This window comes from Cetorhinus maximus, chromosome 4, assembly GCF_964194155.1.
Source record: "Cetorhinus maximus chromosome 4, sCetMax3.hap1.1, whole genome shotgun sequence".
NCBI lineage: Eukaryota > Metazoa > Chordata > Chondrichthyes > Lamniformes > Cetorhinidae > Cetorhinus > Cetorhinus maximus.
The window spans coordinates 178,962,340-178,982,724 of record NC_135882.1 but is presented as its reverse complement, the minus strand read 5'-3'; the positions used below and the strand labels follow the sequence as shown (position 1 = coordinate 178,982,724).

General features: G+C 44.7%; 1 protein-coding gene across 4 annotated transcripts in view; it reads right to left on the bottom strand.

The window, feature by feature from the left end:
* Positions 1-20,385, bottom strand: part of LOC144680067 (arf-GAP with GTPase, ANK repeat and PH domain-containing protein 3-like) — a 708,867-nt gene that overhangs the window by 395,937 nt on the left and 292,545 nt on the right. Inside the window, exon 1 of one of the 4 annotated variants that reach the window (XM_078541205.1) lies at positions 15,397-15,599. The exons of the other annotated variants lie outside the window; for them this stretch is intronic. Within the exon in view, the coding sequence (XP_078397331.1) occupies positions 15,397-15,496 (100 nt within the window). The 5' untranslated portion in view covers positions 15,497-15,599. Of the gene's footprint in view, positions 1-15,396; positions 15,600-20,385 lie in introns of those variants that run through there. 4 annotated transcript variants of the gene reach the window in all.

The window sequence follows — 20,385 nt, the reverse complement described above, 5'->3', positions numbered from 1 at the left end:
CTTGATTGGCACCACATCCACAAACATTCACTCCCTCCACTGCTGGCGCACAGTAGCAGCAGTGTGTACCATCTACAAGATGCACTGCAGGAATTCACCAAGGCTCCTTTGACAGTATCTTCCAAATCCACAACTGCTACCAACTAGAAGGACAAGGGCAGCAGATAAATGGGAACACCACCACCTGGAAGTTCCCCTCCAAATCACTCACCATCCTGACTTTGAAATATATCGCCATTCCTTCACTGTCACACTGTCAAAATCTGGGAACTCCCTCCCTAACAGCACTGAGGGTGTACCTACACCACTGCAGCAGTTCAAGGGGCAGCTCATCACCATCTTCTCAAGGGCAATTAGGAATGGGCAACAAATGCTGGCCTAGCCAGTGACACCCACGTCCTATAAAATGAATCAAAAAAAGGAAAAAGATTTTCCATATTTCCAGATAGATGCCTTTTCTGTAGCTGATACTAGAACAGCTTGGCCAGGGGCGCGGCAAGTTCTAGAGCACAAGTCTTCAGTACTATTGCTGGAATATTGTCAGGGCCCATAGCCTTTGCAGTATCCAGTGCCTTCAGCTGTTTTTTGATATCACGTGGAGTGAATCGAATTGGCTGAAGGCTGTCATCTGTAATGCTGGGGTCCTCTGGAGGAGGCCGAGATGGATCATCCACTTGGCACTTCTGGCTGAAGATCGTAGCAAATGCTTCAGCCTTATCTTTTGCACTGATGTGCTGGGCTCCCCCATTGAGGATGGGGATATTTGTGGAGCCTCCTCCTCCAGTGAGTTGTTTATTTGTCCACCACCATTCACGACTGGATGTGGCAGGACTGCAGAGCTTAGATCTGATCCGTTGGTTGTGGGATCATTTAGCCCTGTCTATCACTTGCTGCTTGTGCCGTTTGGCACGCAAGTAGTCATGTGTTATAGCCTCACCAGGTTGACATCTCATTTTTAGGTATGCCTGGTGCTGCTCCTGACATGCCCTCCTGCACCCTTCATTGAGCCAATATATTTCAGTATATTCATCTGGAGATCCTGATCCTATTCCATTATATTATTCCAGCATCGGAGATCCATATTGCTTCCCTGATCTGTGCACTTTGCCTCTCCTATTGCTGTCCCATGCTGCTTACACTCAGCTATTCAGGGCTGGAATCAAAGCTGAACTTCCCCCTCCTGTGAACCTAGTTTTTTGAGACATATTCTAGGACCTTACTTAATGTTCAGCTAAGGGCTGTTAACTGGGCAGGCCAGAAATACAAGCTGGGATCGCTCTGACCATTCAGTACCACAAAAGACAAGCCAACGAGCTCAGTAACCCTGAAAGGTAGCTCCTGGTAACAAACCTGATGCCATTCATTTGGCGTAAATGTTGGAATATGAAACCTGACGAGAAGGTAAGGAGGTCAGCGAGTGTCTCTCAGATGCTGACTTCCTCCTGTACATTTCCAGCAATGTTTAATCAGTAAGGAAGCCCTCGCTGGGAGCAATGTAATATGGGAACGGGAGTGAGGGAGGAGGCTAGGGGGGGGAGGGAAAGAAAGCAACCAGTCACCAGAGACAGGTTCAGAGTATGGTCAGAGTGAAGTGTGTTCAACCTCAAACTCCCATCAATCATCCTTGAGAATTATTTACAGCAGCTACTGGGTATGAGCCAGATGAGAAAAGCTGAAACAAAAACAGAAACAGAAATACCTGGAAAAACTCAGCAGGTCTGGCAGCATCGGCGGAGAAGAGCACAGTTGACGTTTCGAGTCCTCATGACCCTTCCACAGAACTAAGTAAAAATGAGGACTTGAAACGTCAACTGTGCTCTTCTCCGCCGATGCTGCCAGACCTGCTGAGTTTTTCCAGGTATTTCTGTTTCTGTTTTTGTTTTGGATTTCCAGCATCTGCAGTTTTTTGTTTTTATCTCTGAGAAAAGCTGATCTCCCTTTCTCCTGAACACACTGATTTCTGCTGTTCCTTCACTGCACACTGGCCAAGCCTGGACACACAGCGCCCTCTGGTGATGAGGACCTGAACACCCCCTCACAGGATATTGTCTGTCAGTGATTTTAGGGCCTTTTGGAGTCCCTCCACCTTGTCTTGGGATCGAACTCACTGGAAACAAAGAAGCATTGGTTCATGAGCAGCAAGTGCAAGCGTGCTCTCCCTTTTAGACAGATGAGGAGAAATTGTTTTCTCTGAGGTCATTAGTGTGGAACTCTCTTCCCTAGAAGATAGTGGAGGCAGGGTTTTTTTTAATTTATTCAAGGCTGAGTTAGACAAATTTTTGATAGATATGAGAATCAAGGGCTATGTGTGCAGACAGGAAAGTGGAGCTGAGAACACAACCAGATCAGCCATGATCTTCTTGGATTGTCGAGCAGGCTCAAAAGGCCAAATGACCTGTTCCTGCTCCTAAGTCCTATATTCCTCCCTCTAGACAGACCTACTATACAGTGTAAGTGGTCTGAGGTGAGTTAACTGCTCTCAGTTAAGGCAGCAGTTGGGCTGATCACTCTGGACTGGGGAGGAACAGTGAATATGATGCAAAGTTCGGATTCTAGATTGCTGCAGTCACTGACATACACGGGCTGAAAAAGTTATTCAGTTTTTATTACATGCGGCTGTGAGATTTTTGGGGATCCAAGTTCATCCATCTTTCCATGAAACCCATCAACCATGTCGTTCACTCTACCTTTTGGAAACCCAGGTATACTACATCTACTGGTTTCCCTTTATCTACCTTAACAGTTACCTCCTCAGAAAACTCTAATAAATTTGTCAAATAGGATTGCCCTTCAGTAAAACCATGCTGACTTGTTCTATCTAATCAGATTATTCTTTTCTAAGTGCATTGTTAAGACCTCCTCAGTAATAGATTCCAGCAATTTCCCAACAACTGATCAGAAAAGGGATTGAATGTTCTCTCTGAATATCCATCTCTCTCTGCTGTGTACCAAGGCAACCATACAGATAGGAAATCAACTGTGCAGCCTCTGGTCTGTGGCTAAAGTGAAGAGACTGGTGGATCCTGGTGGGTGAATGGCCATAGGCTAGGCCATTGGCAACTAGAAAATGACTTGAAGCAGATCAGCAACAAGAGCATTGGGAAAGGTCTGCAAGAACAAGTTGAAGATCATACAAAATACAATGCAAACAAATGGCATCCTTCTGAATGTAACCATTCAATGGTTTTATGAACAGTAAGTGGATTGCAACAGTTCAACAAGGCTGCTCACCACCACCTTGTGAAGGCCAATACTCACATCCCAAGAATGAATAAAAAACTCTGGAAATGCCAGTCAAGTTGGACACAGATGAGGCAGTGGGGAGATTTAATGGAGGTGTATGAAATTATGAGGGGCCTAGCTAGAGTGGATAGGAAGGACCCATTTCCATTAGCAGAGATTTAAAATTATCAGTGGAAGGATTAGACGGGAGTTGAGAAGAAATCTTTTCAGCCAAAGGGTAGTGAGTGTCTAGAACTCATTATCTGAAAGGGTGGTAGAGGCAGAAATGCTCATCGTATTTAAAGAACACTTTAATATGTACTTGAGGTGCCATAACCTACAGGGTTATAAACAATGAGCTGGAAAGTAGGATTAAATTGGAAAGCTCGTTTCCGGCTGGCAGGGACGAGGTGTATCCTAAATCTTTCTAAGTTTCTAAGCTCCCACACACGGCAATGAATTAGGTGATCAAATAATCTGTTTTTTTTTGTTGCTGTTGAATGAGGATAAATAATGACCAGAAGTTTGAAAGAGCTTCCCTGTTTTTTGAATAGTGCCATGGGATCTTTTACATCTACCTGTGAGGATAGACGGGGCCTCAGTTTAATATGGCATTAAAGAAAAGGCACTCCTTGCAACCTCCTGACTTAGAGGCATGAGTGCTACCCACTGAGCCAAGCTGACATGTGAAAAGGAATAAGTTGAAAGATGGGAAGCAGCAGGAGCTAATTATAGAAGTGATGGTGACATCAGTAATCTGGAAACTCTTTCGAGTTATCAACAGTCACAGATTGCAACTCTTTCGAGTACAATCACAGTTCTTGATTTCCGGGAGTGGGGCATGAACCCACAACCCTCTGATTCAAAGGCGAGGGTGCTATGAACTGAGCCACAGCTGACACCTCCCAGTAATCTGGAATGAGAACTGTAAATTGGTCATTTGGGTGAGGCATCAGTTATGGGCTCTCAGACCCAGATCATATTGGTTAATGGACAGATCTAAGGCAGGTAAACGTGCAAGATCGGAATGGAACTGACTGGGTTGCTCCATGGAGACCCAGCATGGACTTGATGGGCCACATTGTCTCCTTCTGTGCCGTAAATGACTCTATGATTCTCTTCTCTATATCTAATTCAGAGAGCTGGCAGGAGATTGTGATTAACATTCAATCCCTTTCTTCACTCCCATCCCAGCTTCTCACTACCCAGCCATAGTCCTTCATCCAAGCTTCAGGCTACAGTCTCTTAACTCCTGGACAACAGACCGATCCATCATGACAACAACCTCCAATCTCTCTCATTACTGTGCTAACTACAAATCTCCCTTACTTCCAGAATTGCTGGAATGTAAGATTATGACAGCTCCATTCTCCCTCCTCTGTTCACTTGAAAGCCCTCCAAATACCCATCCCACCCACATTAATTGGTCTCAATCACTACAAATTTTCTGCACAAATATGATCAATATTGTTTTATTACTTTCCCTTTGAGAAACACTCATAGTGTTTTTGTTAAAGGCACACTACAAATGAGACAGAGTTATGGCTCGGGGCGAGGGCTCCAGGGGGACTTGGGGTTCGGGGGAGACTCGGGGATGTTACTCACAATAAGAGGTTGTGGTGGAAGAATTAATCCAAGTCTCTTGGTTAAAGCTGGTTTATTTGCGAGACAATTCCTCAGTCTCACTAACTTCCTAGTAGCTTCCACCCAAAGTGTTCCAGCTGTATCTTTCTATTCTATTCAGTTGGAACAATTAATGCCCATCACCTGTTTAACTACCAATTGGTTTTAACAAGAAGATTGCCATATTGAACACTTTTTAAAAAAAAGCAGAAGGAAATAATGTCACGTATTTCCACATCTATAATTCCCGAATTTCTTTTACCACATATATACACACAATTATAAAACAAAAACAAGTTTTTTTTTCATTGCATCATTATAAGACACCCCTCTTCCAACACATTTAATAATTTTTTTTAGAGTAGGCCCTTCTTTTTGTAAAACGGTCTGATAGTTGGCGACTTGCATCAACCCATTTTATCTTGGAGATCTTTTTTCTTTCTAACATCTCCTTCATGCTGGCTAGGTCCATTCGTAGTCTTTCTTCGGTGACACTTTTCAGGGAATGAACATTGTCCCAAAGAAACCGGTTATCAACATAACATTCTATGGACAAACATTTCCCACATTGCCCTTAGGTAATGTTTCTGTCAATATATTGGACAAGTAAGCCCCCATATCTAATGCCGCTACTAAGGCTAAAGTTTCAGTAGTTAAAGTGCCTTTCACTCCCCTTTTTTATTTTCTCGGTCTCCCCAGCCAGTGCGCAACATTTACCGTTCTTTCCCACCGAGGATATGATAAACCCGGCTGTGCTAGAGAACCCATCTGGAAGATTGGCATGTGAAGCATCACTAAAAATAACCAACCTCATATCTTCTGCATCACCCAAGGCTGAAAACTTGATCACACATCTCTCAGAATTTAATTTTTTAAGTGTTTTATTTGCTCTCAGAACTTCAACTGTAGCATGTTTCATCGTGGTGCTCAGCTCCAACACATCATAACTAGCGTCAGGCACAACCAGTTCAACTGCTCAACCAAACTTCTCAACTGTTCCATTTCCTCCTTGGTAGCAGGATCCTCTTTTTGTGGGGATCTACCACGAGTTATTGGGGTATGATTAACATTTTCTAGATAAGATTGTTGATTCAATGTCACTCCTAACTTGCTCTGCTTAATGTCTAAACCAAAGTATTTAAAGGCCCCAGAAACCTAACTCCCGACCTGGAATTCCTTCTTTATCGTCTCGATTACCCATTGTTCAAATTCTACAGAGCCTCCCCACAATAAATCATCAACATGCATGATAAAGATCCCAGCTAGTTTCTCCTTATGGTACCAGTAGAACATCGCGGGGTCTGCCTTTAACTGAATGTAACCTGTTTTCAACAAGACAGACCTCACAGAAAAATACCAAGCTCTTGATGCATCATTCAACCCATAAATGCGCTTATTCAATTTCCACAGCTTTCCTTCTACATCCCCGGCTTCTTTGGATGGTTTCAAAGAAACTTCCCTTTGAAACTTCTCCCCCTGTAAAAACGCAGCCTTTATATCAATCGATTTGCACTCCCAGGAATAGGATGCCAAAATAGCTAAAAAAAATCTTCAAACTCACTTTCCCCACAGTAGGCAAGTCCACTGACATCCTGATCTCCTAGTCTCTCTTCAAAGCCTCGGGCTACTAATCTCGCTTTGGCCTTATATGTGCCGTATGGGAGTACCTTTTCTGTACAGATCCATCTGGGAGATAAAGCTGGCTGTCCTCTGTCAGGTATTTCAGAATATACCCCAAAATCCTTCCAACTCTTTCTGTTTGGCTTCCTTTATCAGCTTATTTTCCAATTTATTAGCAGCTACTAGAATCTCTGTCATAAGGACTTCTGCTTCTATTGAGATTGCTAGCTTGCTCTCTAGTCTTCCTTGTTAAGCTACGGCCTCTACTCACATTCCTCTCCCTTTCTGGGCTGCTACTATACGATCATCCTCCTATGTGAACAGAACTCTGTTCACAAGTCCGTGATATTTTTTTAAGGCCACCTTCACTTTCTGGTCCACAGTCAGAACTCGCATTGTGTTTTCTGGGTTTCCACATCTTCACCTCGGTTTGCCAATCGTTAGGTCTTGTCTCCTGTCCTTCATCCTGCACATTTAGCCAATGTTTGTATTTACCAGTGGCCTTTCCTGCTCTCCCTATGATGGTGTCATCCCTCCACACACTGGTCCCTTCTGGCATGTATGTTAACTTTGTTCCTACTTTGGGTAATTGCCTTTATGGACGAATAGCACTGTCCTGTGCCTCAGTATTACTTTGTTCATAGTCAATCAACCCTGTATCTGCCGTCGTCTGCTCCTCATAACTATCCAGTGTATGTGTATGTGAAGTAAATGGTGCCTTTTCGCGTTCTATGTCCTGTTCAGAGCCTGTAAAGGTATAGTCAGTACCAATTAACCATGAAGACTGTACTCTTAACAGATTGATTGCCATGTTGCACAATTACTACTTTCCTATCACTCCCTATAACCTTGCCAGGTCCTTTCCGCTCTTTCTGCACTTCCCTTTTATAATACACCATGTCTCCTTGTCTAACTGTATTTCTGATGGTCTTATGCGTTGCCTTAGGGCTCGCCGAATTTTCTCCGAAACCTCAGCTTTCACAGAATCACAGTGCAGAAGAGGCCCTTCGGCCCATCGAGTCTGCACCAACACGTGAGAAACACCTGACCTACCTACCTGATCCCATTTACCAGCACTTGGCCCATAGCCTTGAATGTTATGACGTGCCAAGTGCTCATCCAGGTACTTTTTAAAGGATGTGAGGCAACCCGCCTCCACCACCCTCCCAGGCAGTGCATTCCAGACCGTCACCACCCTCTGGGTAAAAAAGTTTTTCCTCACATCCTCCCTAAAACTCCTGCCCCTCACCTTGAACTTATGGCCCCTTGTGACTGACTTTTCAACTAAGGGGAACAGCTGCTCCCTATCCACCCTGTCCATGCCCCTCATAATCTTGTACACCTCGATCAGGTCGCCCCTCAGTCTTCTCTGCTCCAACGAAAACAACCCAAGTCTATCCAACCTCTCTTCATAACTTAAATGTTTCATCCCAGGCAACATCCTGGTGAATCTCCTCTGCACCCTCTCCAGTGCAATCACATCCTTCCTATAATGTGGTGACCAGAACTGCACACAGTACTCCAGCTGTGGCCTCACCAAGGTTCTATACAACTCCAACATGACCTCCCTTACTTTTGTAATCTATGCTGCAATTGATAAAGGCAAGTGTCCAATATGCCTTTTTCACCACCCCACTAACATGCCCCTCTGCCTTCAGAGATCTATGAACACACACGCCAAGGTCCCTTTGTTCCTCAGAACTTCCTAGTGTCATGCCGTTCATTGAATACTTCCTTGTCAAATTACTCCTTCCAAAGTGTATCACCTCACACTTTTCAGGCTTAAATTCCATCTGCCACTTATCTGCCCATTTGAACATCCCGTCTATATCTTCCTGTAGCCCAAGACACTCAACCTCACTGTTAACCACCCGGCCAATCTTCGTGTCATCCGCAAACGTACTAATCCTACCCCCCACATAGTCATCTATGTCGTTTATATAAATGACACATAATAGGGGACCCAGCACAGATCCCTGTGGTACACCACTGGACACTGGCTTCCAGTCACTAAAGCATCCTTCTGTCATCACCCTCTGTCTCCTACAACTAAGCCAATTTTGAATCCACCTTATCAAATTACCCTGTATCCCATGTGCACTTGCCTTCTTTATAAGTCTCCCATGTGGGACCTTGTCAAAGGCTTTGCTGAAATCCATATAAACTACCTCAACTGCACTACCCTCATCTACACACCTGTCACCTCCTCAAAAAATTGAATCAAATTTTTTAGGCATGACCTCCCTTTGACAAAGTCATGCTGACTATCCCTGATCAAACCTTGCCTCTCCAAGTGGATGTCCTTGTCTCCAGTAAACTCTTCACTGTCTCCCATCCTGTATGGTCCCTCTTGTATCTCCCTCAAATCCATAGGATGCAGACTGCAGAGCGTTACTGTCAGACCACTCACTACTCCAGGATCATGCTGGAGAGCAAATACAATTACAGCTTTTCTTCTCATATCTACCAACCATCTTCTCAAACCCACTCCTTTGACACAAATGCACTAAACAGGAGTTAAGGTCTGTTTGCACCTCAGAAGGTTTTTCTCCAATAAAGGCACTGTGCAAAGAAAGACTTGCATTTATATAGCACCTCACAAGAACACTGGACATCTTCAAACACTTTACAGCCAATGAAGTGCTCTTGAAGTGTTTTAATGTAGGAACTAGGGCAGCCAATTTGCACACAGCAAGAACCGACAAACAGCAACATAATAATGACCAGATGATCTGTTATTGGTAATTTGTTTCAGGGATAAATATTGTCCAGGACACCAGGGACCTTCCTCTACCCGTCTTCCAAATAATGCCATGGGATCTTTTATGCTCACCTGAGAGGTTTAACATCTCATCCAAAAGACGGACCCTCTGACAGTGCCGTTCACTCTCAGCGCTGCACTGAATTGGCAGCCTTCATTTTTGTGCTTAAATCTTAAGAGTGAACTCACAACCTTCAGACTTAGAAGCATGTGTACTACTGACTGAGACACAGGGACACCTTGCAAGTCATTGCCTCTTTATTCTTCACTGCCCTTCAACACCATTAACAGTGTGAGAGCGACAGGAGCAACGGGGCCATTAACAGTGAGCGAACGAGAGAAAGCAGCGGGGCCATTAACAGTGAGACAGCGAGAGCAAACAGCGGGGCCATTAACAGTGAGCGAACGAGAGAAAGCAGCGAGGCCATTAACAGTGAGAGAGCGAGAGGAAGCAGCGGGGCCATTAACAGTGAGAGAGCGAGAGGAGCAGCGGGGCCATTACAGTTAACGTTTTGAGTCCGAATGACCGTTCAACAGAACTTGCGCAGGGATCGTTCCCTCCGGGACACCCTGGTCCACTCCTCCATCACCCCCTACACCTCAACCCCCTCCCACGGCACCTTTCCATGCAACCACAGAAGATGCTACACCTGTCCATTTACTTCCCCTCTCCTCACTGTCCAAGGGCCCAAACACTCCTTTCAAGTGAAGCAGCATTTCACTTGCACTTTCCTCAATTTAGTCTACTGCATTTGTTGCTCCCAATGCGGTTTCCTCTACATTGGAAAGACCAAATGCAGACTGGGTGACCGCTTTGCAGAACACCTTCGGTCTGTCCGCAAGCATTACCCAGACCTCCCTGTCGCTTGCCATTTCAACACTCCACCCTGCTCTCATGCCCACATGTCCATCCTTGGCTTGCTGCATTGTTCCAGTGAAGCTCAACGCAAACTGGAGGAACAGCACCTCATCTTCCGACTAGGCACTTTACAGCCTTCCGGACTGAATATTGAGTTCAACAATTTTAGATCATGAACTCTCTCCTCCACCCTCACCCCCTTTCCGATCCCCCCCCTTTTTTTTCCAATAATTTATATAGATTTTTCTTTTCCCACCTATTTCCATTATTTTTAAATGTATTTCCATCCATTGTTTTATCTCTACCTTTTAGCCTTTTTCGATTCCTTCACCCCACCCCACCCCCACTAGGGCTATCTGTACCTTGCTTGACCTGCTTTCTACCCTTAATTAGCACATTCCTTAGATAATATCACCACCTTCAACACCTCTTTGTCCTTTTGTCTGTGACATCTTTTGGTTATCTCCACCTATCACTGGCCCTCTATCCAGCTCTACTTGTCCCACCCCCCCCCTTAAACTAGCTTATATTTCACCTCTATTCTATTTTTACTTAATTCTGATGAAGAGTCATACGGACTCGAAACGTTAACTGTGTCCCTCTCCGCAGATGCTGCCAGACCTGCTGAGTTTTTCCAGGTATTTTTGTTTTTGTGAAGGTCTTTAGTTGTGTTTAGGTCTCTAGTCCTTTTTTCTTTTTCTTAAAAATAGTTTGTTAAGTATAAGATCGACACTGGTGTGTAAAAAAAATCACAAAGTGTAAAGAGCAGGAATTTCTGCAAGTGTAAAGAGCAGGGATACAAGAGTAACTAATTCATAAATTAAATGAAATATGATAGTGATGGCAGGGATGGGTGTTGTGTTGCTGCTGCAGCATGTGGGAGCTGCTGGACACCAAGGTGATCCAGAGCAAACATATCTGCAGTAAGTGTTCACAACTTGAGGAACTTCGGATCCGAGCTAAGGAGCTGGAGTCTGAGCTGCAGACATTGCGTCACATCAGGGAGGGGGAAAGTTACCTGGACACTTTGCCCCAGAAGGCAGTCACACCCCTCAGATTAGGTACTTCAAATTTGGTCTATGATCAGGGACAGGAGGGTGTGACTGGAGGTGAAGCAGGTTTGGGGACCCAGGGGGTAGCATTCGAGGAGCCTTGGCCCCTGCAACTGTCCAACAGTTATAAGGTTCTTGCAAGCTGTGTGGATGAAAGTGGGGACTGCAGGGAGGATGAGCAAACTGACCACGGCACCGTGGTACAGGGAGACATTCAAGTAGCGGGAGGAAATAGGAACGTAGTAGTGGTAGGGACAGGATAATTAGGCGGATAGATACTGTTCTCTGCAGCCGTGAGCGTGAGTCCTGAAGGCTGTGTTGCCTGCCCAGTGCCAGGGTTAAGGACATCTCCTCAAGGTTGGAGACAAACTTGGGAGTGGGAGGGGAGGGATCCAGTTGTCATTATCCACATTGGTACCAACAACATTGATGGGACTGGAAAGGAGGCTCTGCTGAAAGAATTTGAACAGTTAGGAGCTAAATTAAAAAGCAGAACCTCCAAGGTAATAATCTCAGGATTACAACCTGAGCCACGGGCAAACTGGCATAGGGTAAATAAAGTCAAGGAGTTAAATGCACGGCTTAGAAACTGGTGTAGGAGGAATGGGTTTCAGTTCATGGGACACTGGCACCAGTACTGGGGTAGGAGGGAGCTGTTCTGGTGGGGCGGGCTTCACTTGAACCATGCTGGGACCCGTGTCCTGGCGAATTGAATAATCAGGGCTGCAGAGAGGGCTATAAACTAAATAGAGGGGGGGAGGGTTCTGGAGAGGGGATATGTAGGCTAACATAGCAAAACATTTTGGTAGCATTGTAGGGCAGCTATTTAAGTAATGATACCCAGAATGTGACAGGAAGGGACAGAGTGTACACACATAAAAAAACAGCAGCAAATAGGGTCAAAGGGGGAAAAAATGGTAAAAAGGCAAAATTAATGGCTCTTTACTTAAATGCACATAATATTCAGAACAAAATAAATGAATTAATGGCACAAATAGAGGTTAACGGGTATGATCTTATAGCCATTACAGAGACGTGGTTACAAAGAGATCAAAACTGGAAGCTAAATATTCTGGGGTATGTGACTTTTCAAAAGGACAGGCAAGAAGGAAAGGGTGGTGGGGTAGCTTTGTTAGGGATGGAATAAGTATGATAACAAGAAATGATCTTGGATCGGAGGATGTAGAATGCCAATGGGTGGAGGTAAGAAATAACAAGGGAAAGAAGACACTGGTGTGTGTAGTCTACAGGCCTCCTAACAGTAGCTATACTGTAGGACAGAGAATAAATCAGGAGATAATGAGGGCATGTAAAAATGGCAGTATGTTAATCATGAGTGACTTTAATCTTTATGTAGATTGGGAAAATCAAATTGGCAGAGGTAGCCACGAGCAAGAATTCATAGAGTGTATTCGGGACAGTTTCTCAGAACAATATGTCATGGATCCAACCAGGGATCAGGCTATTTTGAATCTGGTCCTGTGTATTGAGATAGGTTTAATAAATGATCTCAGAGTAAAAGATCCCCTAGGAAACAGTGACCATAACATGGCGGAATTTAGCATTCAGTTTGAGAGTGAGAAACTTGGGTCGGAAACAACTGTGCTAAACTTAAATAAGGGTAATTACGAAGGAATGAGGGCAGAGTTGGCTGGAGTGGACTGGACTGGGAAAGGAGTTTAGCAGAAAAGACGGTTGATGAACAATGGCAGACGTTTAAGAAAATAGTTCATGACTCACAACAAAGATATATCCCATTGAGGAAGAAGGATTCTAGGAAGGGGATAAACCAACCATGATTAACCAAGGAAGCTAAGGGTAGTATCAAATTGAAAGAAAAAAAGTGGCAAAGATTAGCGGTAAGCCACAAGATAGGGAAAGTTTTAATAACCAACAAAAGATGACCAACAAATAATAAAGAGGGAGAAAATAAACTTTGAGGGTAAACTAGCAAGTAATATAAAAATGGACAGTAAGAGCTTCTTTAAATATATAAAAAGGAAGATAGAGGCCAAAGTCAATATAGGCCCCTTGGAGAATGAGACGGGGGAAATAATAATGGTGAACCAGGAAATGGCAGAGGAGTTGAATAAATAATTTGCATCAGTGTTCACGGTAGAAGACACTAATAGCATTCCAAATATACTAAATAATCATGGGGCAAAAGCGGGGGAGGAAATAAATACAATAACTATAACTAGAGAAAAAGTGCTAGGGAAACTAATGGGACTAAAGGCCGATAAGTCCCCTGGACCGGATGGGTTGCATCTTAGGATATTGAAGGAAGTAGCTACACAAATAGTAGCTATAATCTTCCAAGAATCCTTAGATTCTGGAAAAGTCCCCGAGGATTGGAAAACTGCCAATGTAACACCCTTATTCTAAAAAGCAGGGAGGCAAAAAATCAGGTAACTATAGACCAGTTAGCTTAACATCTGTCATTTGGAAAATGTTGGAGTCTATTATAAAGGATGTAATAGCAGAGCATTTAGAAATGCATAATCTAATCAAACAGAGTCAGCATGGCTTCATGAAGGGGAAATCATGCCTGACAAATTTATTAGAATTCTTTGAGGAGGTAACAGATAGGATAGGTAAAGGGGAACCAGTAGATGAGGGAAGTGAATGTACTATCGCCAAGTTTGCACATGGCGCAAAAATAGGTGAGAAGGCAAGTGGTGAGGATGACACAAAGAGTCTACAGAGGGATATAGACATGTTAAGTGAGTGGGCAAAACTTGGCAGATGGAATATAATGTGAGAAATGTCAGGTTATGCACTTTGGCAGGAAGAATAGAGGAGCTGAATATTATCTACATAAAGATAGACTGCAGAAAGCTGCAGCACAGAGGGATTTGGGGGTCCTTGTGCACGAATCCCAAAAAGCTAACATACAATTTCAACAGATAATAGGAAAGGCAAATAGGATGTTGGCCTTTATTTCAAGGGAATAGAGTATAAAAATAGGGAAGTCTTGCTAAAAATATACAAGGCACTAGTTAGACCAGACCTAGAATACTGTGAACAGTTTTGGTCCCCTTATCTAAGAAAAGATATACTAGCATTGGAGGCAGTCCAGAGAAGGTTCACTAAGTTGATCCTGGGTAAGGAGGGATTTTCTTATGAAGAGGGGTCAGGTCGGTTGGGCCTGTACTCATTGTAGTTTAGAAGAATGAGAGGCGACCTTATTGAAACATATAAGATTCTTAGGGGGCTTGACAGTGTAGACGCTGAGAGGTTGTTTCCCCTCATGGGAAAGTCTAGGACCAGTGGGCATAATCTCAGAGTGAGGGGTCACCCATTTAAAACGGAGATGAGGAGGAATTCCTTCTCTCAGAGGGTAGTCAATCTGTGGAATTCTTTACCACAGAGGGCTGTGGAGGCTGGGTTGTTAAGTATATTCAAGGCTGAGATAGACAGATTTTTAATCAGTAAGGGAACCAAGGGCAATGGGGAAAAGGCAAGAAAGAGGAGTTGAGGATTATCAGATCAGCCATGATCTTATTGAAGGGCGGAGCAGGCTCGATGGGCCGAAAAGCCTCCTGCTCCTACATCTTATGGTCTATTATGGTCTAACTCTGACAACTCTCTCTTTCTCCAGGATCTCTACTCTACAGCCCAGATCAAGGTAACATCTCCTGAAACTCACTCCCTCTCACCAGGTATTAATAAATATTTAGCATCAAGTAAAAAGTCTAAGAAAGAGTACACCCCTTTCAACATCTTCTCTGTTTTGTCACCTCTAGCTCACCCTCTGCTTGATTTATACACTAAACTCCACTGAAGAGGGAAATACAGCTTTAAATTACATGGTAATCACACCCAGCCATAACTCACAGCTCCCCCTCCCCCAGTGGATTGAAGCCTGTCGCCTCCTCTAGCTGTCTGTCGGACATTATCTTACCGACATGCCAAAATTCCCTCGCACTTAATGATGGAGAAACTACTTTGGCTCCCACAAGTACCCAGGTCTCCAGGTCGGGAAGTACAGAACCTTGGATCCTGTGCAACACTGAGCTCAGTTTCCACAAATGACAATGAGTGAATAAAGTGCATTCCAACGGCTCTGCTCAGTGTCTGATCTTTAAGTTCACGTAGCTAGAATCACAGGCAGTGACCAAGCAAACACGCCTGCAGCAAGTGTCAGTGCTTCTGCCACTGGTATTTAACACTCGTTAAATATCTGGTGGAAACTGCAGAATAGCTACAAGTACAGTGAACACAACTGCCTGCCCATGGGCCCCAGCACTCTGCTGTACCTGTCTCCAAACTGTATGGATTCGCAATGACCAACACTTCATCTTCCTCCTCCTCCTGCCTCAATAGTTTCTGCAGCCGGCCAGTCCCCAAGCACATCATTGTGTCTCTGTCTGACACTTCTCTTCACATAGCTGCCTGTGCCAAAGACACTTTGCACTGAGATTGTTAAAGCTGCTGCAGTGCTGCTCTGCACTAACAAGATCCTCACACAAACACGGCAAACAAACTGCCTGACTGCAGGAAACCTGACTGGTTGGGGCAGTTAAAGTTTCAAAACTGGAAAATTCCTCAGCTTTTGGCCCCGGTTCAAAATTCAAACATAAGAGTTCAGTTTCCAGATAATACCGCCATGGCTGCCAGCACTCCATACATGTTCTTTCTGCTCCAGGCTCACTGCTATCAGAAACCCAAACTGCACACACCAGAGGGGGTTAACAGGCTGCTTCACTGTGTCAGCCTGAGAGTCCAATACATTCTCAACTGTCGACATCGGAAAAACTGGGAAGTCGCTGTTCCTCTAGCTCTGCCTGCCCTCCCCCACCTGTACTAACTTGGCAGAGTATCAGAGATAAGGAGGGGGCCATTCAGCCCTTCGAGTATGTTCTGTTATTCAGTTGGATCATGGTTGATCTGCATATTGACTCTATCCACCTGCCTAGGCTCCATAACCCTAAACACTCTGACCCAGTGTGCAGGTCTAAGTGAACAATTGGTGATTTACAGGAAGCTTCTGCACACTGTGAAGCAATCCCAATGGAGCATGTACAGGTAGCAAGGATTTGTCCAGTCTGCTCTGAAAAACACATTGCTTCCTCAGATACAAAGCTGCTGAGTGAAAGTTCCCTCCCAATCTCGATTGAAAGCAGTTCCTGTTTCCATCTGATGGAGGAATACAGAGGCTGCATTGTTAAACTGATTAATCTGTCAATCCACCTCACCCAGTCCGTGAACATAGGAACATAAGAAAAAGCAGCAGTAGGCCATTCAGCCCCTCGAGCCTGCTCTGCTATTCAATATAAACATGGCTGATCTGATTGTGGCCTCAACTACACTATCCTGCCTGTCCCCCATAACCCTTGACTCTTGTATCAATCAAAAATCTGTCTAAATCAGCCTTAAAAATATTTAATGACCCAGCCTCCACTGCTTACTGGGAAAGAAAAATCCAAACACTAACAAAGAAATTTCTCATCTCCATTTTAAATGGGAAGCTTATTCCCTTATTTTGAAACTATGGCTCCCTGGTTCTAGATTTCCCCTCCTGAGGGGAACATCCTTTCAGCATCTACTCAGTCAAGTCCCCTCAGAATCTTATATGTTTCAATAAGATCACCTCTCATTCTCCTCCAATGAGTACAGGCCCAACCTCTTCTACTTTTCCTCATAAGATAACCCCTTCAACCCAGGGATCAGCCTAGTGAACCTTCTCTGAACTGCTTCCAATGCAAGTATATCCCTCCGTAAGCAAGGTGCCCGAAATTTCACACAGTACTCGAGGTGTGGTCTCACCAATGCCCTGTACTGTTCTAGCAAGACTTACACACTTATATACTCCACCCTCCCTTGCAATAAAGGCCAACATTTCATTTGCCTCCTTAATTATTTGCTGTACCTGCATGCTGATTTTTTGAAATTCATGTGGGGAGAGGCAGTGGTATTGTCACTGACCAGTGTTCCAGAGACCCAGGGTAATGCTTTGGGGACCTGGTTCAAATCCCACCAGTTGGTGAAATTTGAATTCTGAACTTAAAATGACAGCCAGGAAACCATTGACAATTGTCATAAAAACCCATCTGGGTCACTGATGTCCTTTAGGGAAGGAAATCCGCCGTCCTTACCTGGTCTGGCCTACATGTGACTCCAGAACCACAGCAATGTGGTTGACTCTTAAACGCCCCCTGAACAAGAGCAATTAGGGATGGGCAATAAATGCCGGCCTGGCCAGCAACGCCCACATCCCATGAACAAATAAAAAAAAATTTTGCAATCTCTCCACTTAAACAATATTCTGCTTTTCTATTCTTCCTGCCTGGACAATCTCACATTTTCCCACATTATTTTCCATCTGCCAAATTTTTGCCCACTCGAATAACCTATCTACGTCCCTTTGCAGACTCTTTGTACCCGCCTCACAACTTGTTTTCCCACCAATTTAGCTACATAGTCGTGTCCCTTCATCCAAGTCATCAAGATCAATCAGGATTGCCTGACATATGGCCCACGGGCACCAATCGAGCCCGCCATGCCTCTCAGCCCCACGGTAAGTGGGAGCAGCAGGTCTGCAAGGAAATGCTCCTCCAATCACAGATCCAGGGAGAAAAACAGTCTGGCATTGGGGGAGCAGTGAGCAGTGTGAAGGTGAGTGGCCATGATGCATTTTCTCCCCACCTCTCTCTCACCCTCCCATTCAGGCTGCAGCCCCTAAAAGAGTGCAGGGATCAAGCTGGTGGAGCAGACTGGGTTTGCCACAAAGAACAGCAGTCGCAGCAACTGCCCAGGCGGCTGGGGTCTCCGCTGGGCAGAGTGAGGAAGTACATCCTGGCATCTTCACAGCCATCCTGAATTCCTCCTCGGCAGTAAAATGTCAAGCCTCGCAGGACCCGGCCGGGTGCAAGTGCGTCCGTGTGTGAGGAGTGCACCCGTGTGTGAGGAGTGCGCCCGTGTGAGAGGAGTGCGTCTGTGTGTGAGCGTATGTTAATATGTGTGTTTGTGTGCGTGCGTGCAAGCATGCGCATGTGTGGGTAGTGAATGAGTCTGCGCGAGAGCAAGTCTGTGTGTCTGTGCAAGTATGTACAAGTGTGTCTCTGCAAGTATGTGCAAGTGCATCTGTGTGTGTGTCTAAGTGAGTGTGTCTATGTGAGTAAGTGAGTCTGAGAGTGAGAGAGTCAAAGTGAGTGAGTGAGTCTGTGTGCGAGTCTGTGACTGAGTGAGTCTGAGAGACTGTATGAGTCTGAGTGTGTTAAGTGTGTATGAGTGAGTCTGTGCGAGTATGCATGGGCATGTGAGTGTTTGTGTGTGTTTTAGCCTGAGTGAGTCTGTGGGAGTGAGTGAATGAATCTGTGGGGTTAAGTGTGTGTGTGTTTCCTTCTAGATGGTAGTGGTCGTGGGTGTGGAAGGTGCTGTCTCAGGAGACTTGGTGAATTCCTGCAGTGCATCTTGTAGATGGTACACGCTGCTGCTACTGTGCGTCAGTGGTGAAGGGAGTGAATGTTTGTGGATGTGGTGCCAATCAAGCAGGCTGCTTTGTCCTGGACGGTGTCAAGCTTCTTGAGGGTTGTTGGAGCTGCACTTATCCAGGCAAGTGGGGCGTATTCCATCACGCTCCTGACTTGTGCCTTGTAGAGGGTGGACAGGCTTTGTGGAGTCAGGAGGTGAGTTACTTGTCGTAGGATTCCTAGTTTCTGACCTGCTCATGTAGCCACAGTATTTATATGGCTAGTCCAGCTCAGTTTCTGGTCAATGGTTACATCCAGGGTGTTGTTAGTGGGGAATTCAGTGTTGGTAATGCCATGGAGTGTCATGGGGTGATGGTTAGATTCTCTCTTGTTGGAGATGGTTATTGCCTGGCACTTGTGTTGCACGAATGTTACTTGCTACTTGTCAGCCCAAGCCTGGATATTGTCCAGGTCTTGCTGCATTTGGATATGGACTGCTTCGGTATCTGAGGAGTCGTGAATGGTGCTGAACATTGTGCAATCATCAGTGAACATCCCCATTCTGACCTTATGATGAAAGGGAGGTCATTGATGAAGTAGCCAAAGATGGTTGGGTCAAGGACACTAGGTGATTGAGTGAGTCTGAGTGAGAGAGTCTGAGAGAGTGTATGGGAGAGCCTGAGAAAGTGAGTGAGTGAGTGAGAGTGAGCCAATGTGTGTGTGCGCCACGTGTGTCTGTAAGAGTAGGAACCCTGAGACTGAGAGTAAGCCGAACATGGACACAGACACAGGCACAGACACCCTTCCCCTCCTGCTCCTCCCTCTCCAAGAACTTATCAACAAAGCAGGCCAGGAGGAGGAGGAAAATCCAGCTGAAAGACAACACTTTTGTATGAATTCCACCAAGGCCAGCTCGGAGTGTTTGCCACCAGAGGTGAACACAAGGTCAGTGTTGGTTAAGCTCAACTCCTTATCTTGGCCCCAGGCCCCAGGCCCTTCCCTGGTGACCAGGACTTGGGGTCTAGTCCATCTCTCTAACTCTCGATTCTTAAGCGAAAGGGCAAAAAAGGTTTTAGCGGCTCTGTCGCTTAGCACTTTTTAACTGTCATTTTTATTCACTACTCTTTTTTTTAAAAATGATCATTTCATTGCTTTGACATTTTATTTTTAATGCATGTTTTATTTTTGCCAAATTTTATGTTTTCGGAAATTTGCTATTTTGCCCCTTAAGTGAGGAAAAATTGAAATGTGGTCCTTCACGCGAAAAGTTTAGACACCCCTGTTATGGATTGTAAATAATAAAGGCCCCAGCACTGATTCCTGCAGCACTCCACTAGTTAGTTTGCCAGTCTGAAAATGACCCATTTATCCTGACTCTCTGCTTCCTGTTAGTTAGCCAGTCCTCTATCCATTCAAGTATATCACCCCCAACACTTTGTGTTCTTATCTTGTGCAGTAACCTTTTATATTGCACCTTATCGAATGCCTTTTGAAAATCCAAATAAACTACATTTATCGGTTCCCCTTTATCCAATCTGTTTTTTAACATCCTCAGGAACTCTAATAAATTTGTCAGACACAATTTCCCTTTCACAAAACCATGTTGACTCTGCCTGATTGCATGATGATTTGCTAAATAACCTGCTACTATCTCTTTAATAATGGATTCTAGCATTTTCCCAATGACAGATGTTAGACTAACTGGCCTAGAGTTTCCTGCTTTCTGTCTCCCTCCTTTCTTGAACAAAGCTGTTCCATTAGTGGTTTTCCAACCCACTGGGACCTTTCCATTTTTGCCTACTCTGACCTTATTTGCTGATGCACACTTACATT